The sequence below is a fragment of the Teleopsis dalmanni genome, chromosome 1, assembly GCF_002237135.1.
Source record: "Teleopsis dalmanni isolate 2A chromosome 1, ASM223713v2, whole genome shotgun sequence".
In the NCBI taxonomy this organism is placed as follows: domain Eukaryota; kingdom Metazoa; phylum Arthropoda; class Insecta; order Diptera; family Diopsidae; genus Teleopsis; species Teleopsis dalmanni.
In genome coordinates this window covers 76,153,611-76,160,184 of record NC_051846.1, presented here as the reverse complement: position 1 = coordinate 76,160,184, position 6,574 = coordinate 76,153,611, and the positions used below count along the sequence as shown (strand labels likewise).

At 25.2% G+C, this 6,574-nt stretch overlaps 1 protein-coding gene across 1 annotated transcript in view; it reads left to right on the top strand.

Annotated features, from left to right (window-relative positions):
- LOC119685352 (nuclear pore complex protein nup54-like) overlaps positions 1-4,742 on the top strand; it is a 13,486-nt gene extending 8,744 nt beyond the window's left edge. Inside the window, exons 2-3 of the mRNA XM_038099612.1 lie at positions 2,053-2,301; positions 4,686-4,742. Coding sequence (XP_037955540.1) covers positions 2,053-2,301; positions 4,686-4,742 — 306 coding nt within the window. The remainder of the gene's footprint in view (positions 1-2,052; positions 2,302-4,685) is intronic.
- Positions 4,743-6,574: the final 1,832 nt, after the last annotated feature.

The following is a 6,574-nucleotide window of genomic DNA, read 5'->3' as shown; positions in this document are numbered from 1 at the left end:
GCTACTCATCGTCGTCCGTTTCAGAATTTAACAAAAAATTTCAAAAAGTTTTCTTTCCGCTTGTGGATATGTAATCTATTTGTAGTCTTAATGATTGTATAGATATTCTGTGATTTCCTGGTGTATTGATCAATGTCTTTTACTCTGCAAATCATGCTCTCGTTTTCTGTTGCTTTTTGAATATTCTAAACTATATATCTCATATAGTTATTCATGATTTCTATTAAAATTTGAATATTGATGTATTATATCTATCACAGCTGCAAGCACATTTTAATTTTTTGTTTTCAGTTCAATTTATTATGCATGCGAAGTATATCTAATTAATTGTCTTCTATCTCTCTATCGCCGAGGCCAATTATATGTAAGGTTACAAAGAGTTTAAAATTTTAAATAATCTGCCCGAGACTACTATAAATTTCTAAAATGTTTCTATTTGTCAATAGAAGAGTGTTCTATTCTTTAGAGTAAAAGTTCTATTCTATTCTTCAGAAATAATTCTTACTTTTAGGGTTTTTTCTATAAATTAAACGTGTATTAGTTGTCCTATATTATGACAATATATATCTGTAAGATTAGTGTACTACAATTTTTTATTGCTCTGAAAAAAATATAACTAGATAATATATTACGAAACATTTTATTTTCAATCACTACTATATGACTACGTAGGTATCATTGGCATAATATAAAAATTTTGTTTTTATTTAGTTCTTTTAAAATTTTCAATTATAAGAACTATGTCAAAATCATATTTTTAATTTTATTTTATTAATAATTCTGTGCAATACTAAATTCTTTGTTTTAATTTTTCAATGATTTTGGTTCACTGGCAAAATTAGGGTAAATTCCATAATTGAACATTTTAAGTAAATAAAAAATATTTTTATTTAAAAAGATTTAAATTTTTTGTTCTCCGTAAGCTTACTACGAATGAAGAGATAACTATTTTTGTCTTAGACGATGTCCTCTCTCTAATTCCCCTCTTTTTTTCACAAAACATTCCATTTTTTAAATATTTCTTAAAACAGTAGGAGGGTTTTTTTTAGGAGGATTTTAAGTAATATTTGTCAAATTAATATCCTTCAAATTGATGGGAAGGAGAAAAATTGAAAGAATTCTCGACAAAACGTGGGATTTTTTAAATATTTCTTAAAATAGTTTATTTTCTACAAGACGGTTTTAAGAAATATTTGAGGAGTCGTTCATTTGATAAGGAGAGCAAAAAATTTAGAAAAAGATGTCAAAGACCAGAATATTTATCTATTCATTCGTAGCAACTTTATTGAAACACAAGAGTCGTTTCTCTTAAAGTAAAATACTTGTGCGACCCTTTAAACCTAAAATTTTGCTTTTTAAACCCTTATTGTCAGATCTATTTGTCTAAAAGAAATATTGGTGACAAAATTGAACTCAGCTGTCCAAATTAACCTTAAACTGAAAAATTGAAAAAAAGTTATTTTTAAATATATAGTTGACGAGTCATTGCTAATATATATATTTGTAGAATCTAAATTGTATCTGATATAGCATTTTGTATCGAATATTATATATATATATAATCACTGAATACCTCTCCAAGGAAAAGTTAACAATTACATATACATATCTTTGAGATTATATATATGTTATGATCATCTTTGTAATATAATCATTTTAGTCCGTTTAAACTATAAAACATTTTATAGTTAAATTTTAGTTTATACAAATATATGGATAGATATATTAAAGTTAGACTAGCGTTTTTTTAAAATTTTGACTACTTTTTGGTAAATATTTTTTTCTTACTGTGATTATTGAAGAAATGAACGAAGAGTTGAATAAACAACAACAACTATGTAATATATTTTAATTTATTGCAAAAATTACTCGCATGCAAAAATGTTAGTATCACTTCAGCTAACTGGTGTCGGTTTAAAATCAAATAATTTCAAGTCATAAATATTAATTTAAAAAAAAAAAAAAAGCAAATAATTTTTTTATCTAAGTTAGTAGAATCAATTTGTAATCAAGAAGATATTTTCAACTAAAGTACAAAATAATTTATCATAGACAAATCTGCCAACACAAACACAATATAATGGCGCCACAAACACACATGCAGTAGCAACAGCAGCAGCGTCTACAGTTACTACCGCTCCAACAGTATTAGGCATTCCTGCGCAACAACACAATGGCGGCTTGGCCATTGCATTGACAAATGGTCTGACGAATGGCATTGAACACCAACAAAAACAGCAAGCGCAGGCACAACAACAACAACAGCAGCAGCAGCAACAGCAACAAAATGTTGTTAGCATAGTGAGTTGCTTGAGATTGCATATCATTGCAAATTACAAAAATAAAAAAATACTTTAGCAAATTACTAGTAAATACTTTTTTAACGTTCGCTACAGTTTTTGTGTCCACTAGCGCTACGCAATATTGCATCCCATTCGTAATTGCATAGTTTTAGGGTGATTTGGTATGGAATGAAATGGAATGACATTATTTTAATCTCGTTAATGTATTTTTATTTAGAAGTAGTTGTCTGAAAAATAAATTTTTATATTAAACGTGGGTTTAAAAAAAATTGAAAATAATTATATATAATTTAATTGGAAAAAAAATATTATTTTATTAATAATGAGGTTTTTTGAACAGTACGTTTTGCTTTTTTTAAATTATAATTTAAAAAATTATTACTTGTTTTAAATTAAAAAAAAATCCATATATTATTTAATCTTATTAAAATGAAATATACATTAAATTGAAAATAAATGAATTAATAAATAATGATATAAATTAATAAAAATTAATAGTTAATTTAATATTCGCGTCAATTTAGACATAATTTTTTTTTTTTTGTTGATTTCTTAAAATATTTACATTTACGATTTAATAAATCCACAAAATTAATTTTTTTTTTTTTAACGGAAATTTTATTAAACCAAAATTGTTTTTGAAATTATTTTTTCAAAATATTTAGCCTATAAGAGCTAAAAACCAGAATACAAACCATTAGCTGGTTTGAAAAAATAATGCATTTGTTATGAGCATAATGATTACATTTCATATTTTGTTTAATTTGAACAATTTATTGATTAAACTTTAGACAGAAATCGGCATATCACCCACAGTTCGACAGCTACTTCTGAAATTTTAATTTCATTAAAAATGTTGTTGTAATGTAAAATTGTTATCGTATTTGGCTTCCAACTACCACACACTTTGTATAGCATTCTACCACATAATTATAAAATAAAAATTTAGTAATTTTTTTTCGGAAATGTTATTAAAAATAATAATTTCAAAACCATATATTTACATATATATTAACATAGTACGTATGAGCATAGAAAATTTAACTGCTGTTTAGTTTTTGCATCGATAATTGTTGGCATTACTTAATGAAAACGGTTGATTTACGGTGGCTGCAACATGTTGTGTTTTATTTTTTTTTTTACTTAAGGTTGTGGATTATACACATTTTTACGAAAATAATTTTTTTAAACTAAATATATGCTATATGCTACCTCTACGTATGTAAAATTAGTAAATACCTTAATATTTCAATTAAAATAAAAAGAAATTAATAGCTACAAAATTGCATACACATATTGATGATAATATCTTAACTATACATGTATACCGTTGAGTTTATTTATATAATAATAATGATTGTAATATTATTTATCTAAAAATGTTTTCTTTCTCATCTGCATATAAGGCATGTTTGTTGCTCTTGATTTAAAAATTATATACATTTATATCAACATATATCAATTTATATAAGCCAATAAATTAGTATTTTATATGTAAATATATATATATATGACGATTGTTGGGTATGTTTCATCAACTAACTTTTTCAAACAAAAAAAAAAATAATATTTATAGCATCTTATCAGCATTGTTCTTCTACATTGCAACATAAAACAGTTATATCTTAAAATATGTATAAACCTGCCTTTTTGTTTTATCGTTTTTGTTTTATTGTTGTTTTTTTTTTTTAATCTGTTCTAAACACCTTTTTATACTGAATCTAGCATTCAACTTGTTTAATTAAGGTCCTATAATTGCCTGCGGTTTGAAATCGTAAAATCCCTATATGCAAGCCTATTGTGTATTTCTGTGCACATATGCGAATACATATGTACTCAATTAACAATTTGTTTGACTGTGGTTTTTGTACATTTATATATAAGTTACATTCCTATGATATATACATAATCTGCACACACATACACACACACACATTACGTACACAGAAATAAAATGGTAAATAAAAAATACACTAAATCTATTGTTATCTTTTATTAGCACGTACTCACGAATTCCTAGAGTAAATATTTTTCATTTGCCACAGGACAAAACGACAAAATGTTTTGTATTGTTTCGGTCGGTCCTTAATTTTTCTTTTTTAAGTATGGATTTTTTAAAAACAATGGAGTTGCCATATTTTTGCTTTATTTATACATTTTTTTCGTTTCTGCTGTAATTCTGCGCTTTTTCTTTTTTTTCTTATTACTACAAAACGTTGATATTACAACAGTTACATCGAAACATATATTCTCCTACAACGGATAACAGACGCTTAACGTTGTCACCTATACCGCACACACAGAGAGCTAGACAAATTTGTTACATACACCATACACTTGAAAAAAAAAATAGATTTTTATTTGTATTTTCTTTACATGCAGAAAATAAAAAATCTAATACAAGCACGTTACGTTTTGTACGCTGAAAATAGTCATTAAAATTAATATATTTTGTTTGAATTTTTTCCTATTGTTTCCCGTGCGTACGTATGTTGCAACTTTGTTGTGTACTTTTGTGATCACAGTGTATTTGTATGTGTATATGAAGCATATGTACTATATTATATTTGTTTATATACTTAATATGAATTATTGTTAGTGTATGCATTTTATTGATACAATAAATTACGTATGTTATAAATATTGTATCAGTTCATATATTATATCCGTATGAATGAGTATGTTAGGCAGCAAGCATAAAATATTTATATCGAAATCCATGTTATCATTTTTTAATAAGAGTTTATTCTCCTATACATAATATATTAAAATCACTTAAGCAAATATATTTTTACTATTTTATGTGGCAGGATTAAAATCAGTTGGATGTCATCAGAATAATTAATAAATAAATTTAGTGGAATGCAAATGAAAAAATTTAATCACTAAGTTTTATAGTCACAATGGCATTGGCATTGAAAAGCTTCACATTTTTCACATTATTTTAATTAAAAAGTTCACATTAAAATAATATCTTTTTAATAATAACTTTTTTATTTATAAAAATTCAAATCAAGAGTACATTTAAAATTCATTTTAATAATTATTAAATTGGTTTTTAACGTCCATTTTGACGAAAGAAACTAAATTCTTAATATAAACAACAGACATTTTCTTTTGTAAGCAAATCACAAAAGAACAACTACTTATTTTAAAAAATAACATATGAAACAACAACACTGCTGGCTTATTTAGTTCAACCTTTTTGAAATCGCTTAACTAATAAACAGCTCAAATCGTATGGTTGCCAAGACTAAAAAATTCGTCTATTGTGAACGATTTTTGCAAGAACATACAAAATTTTCAGTTAACAGTCAACGAATGATTTCGTTAATTTTTCGTATTTTGTGTCATCATTGTTTGTAACAAATACGTTACTTTTTCTATTTATTATTTACTGTTAAAAGGTATGAAAATTCATATATTATTCACAATCATGTTCTTTACATGAAAAATATTCTTACCAATAATTGCAAAGAATTATTATTCATTTTTGAAATTTTATTACGAGTTTTGTTTATATTATATATATAAGCCAAAAATTTAATAATTTCCAAAAATTGGTCAGTCCAAAATTTAATTTATTAATGAAATAATAAAATCTTAAAGAATATAATATTTTATTTCACGTTCAAGGAGGCGTATGAGCAACTTTCAAGATTTCAATCACCATATAATACTACTTCAACGTATTAGAACGAAAAATCTTTGACTTTCAGTAAACCTGCAGTTTAAGTGATCACTGAAGTGCTAATATCCCAGTGACTTATTATGCCCAAATGTCACTGTAAACGCATACCAATAAGCGAACTGTGCAGAAGTTGTTGGCTTACTAAACTGGTTCACTTCACTTATGCATGCAATTAGTGCTCAACTTAGTTGAAATATATACATTAAAATAAACAAATGTCACCACAGTGATATCTAAGAGCATCTCAAAATTATGCAAATAAAAAAAAAAACAAAAAAGCTTAAAAACAACAACACCAAAGAATATAAAGTCGTTTTATAATGAATTTTTGTGGGTTTTTTATATGCATTTTTAATGTTAACAAGTAGTAACTAACAGCACTATAAAGACAGAAAAATTTTTGTGGAAAAGTTCTGTGTAAACATTTACAAAGCTAAAATCTAAAACGTGTGTACATAATCTAGTACAATTATATTATTCTAGATATTAAAATTAATATCTATATATTAACATATGTATTCCTTGTATACAATATGTACTATATTTGTTAAAATATTATCTACGCTTTTGTTAAGTTTAG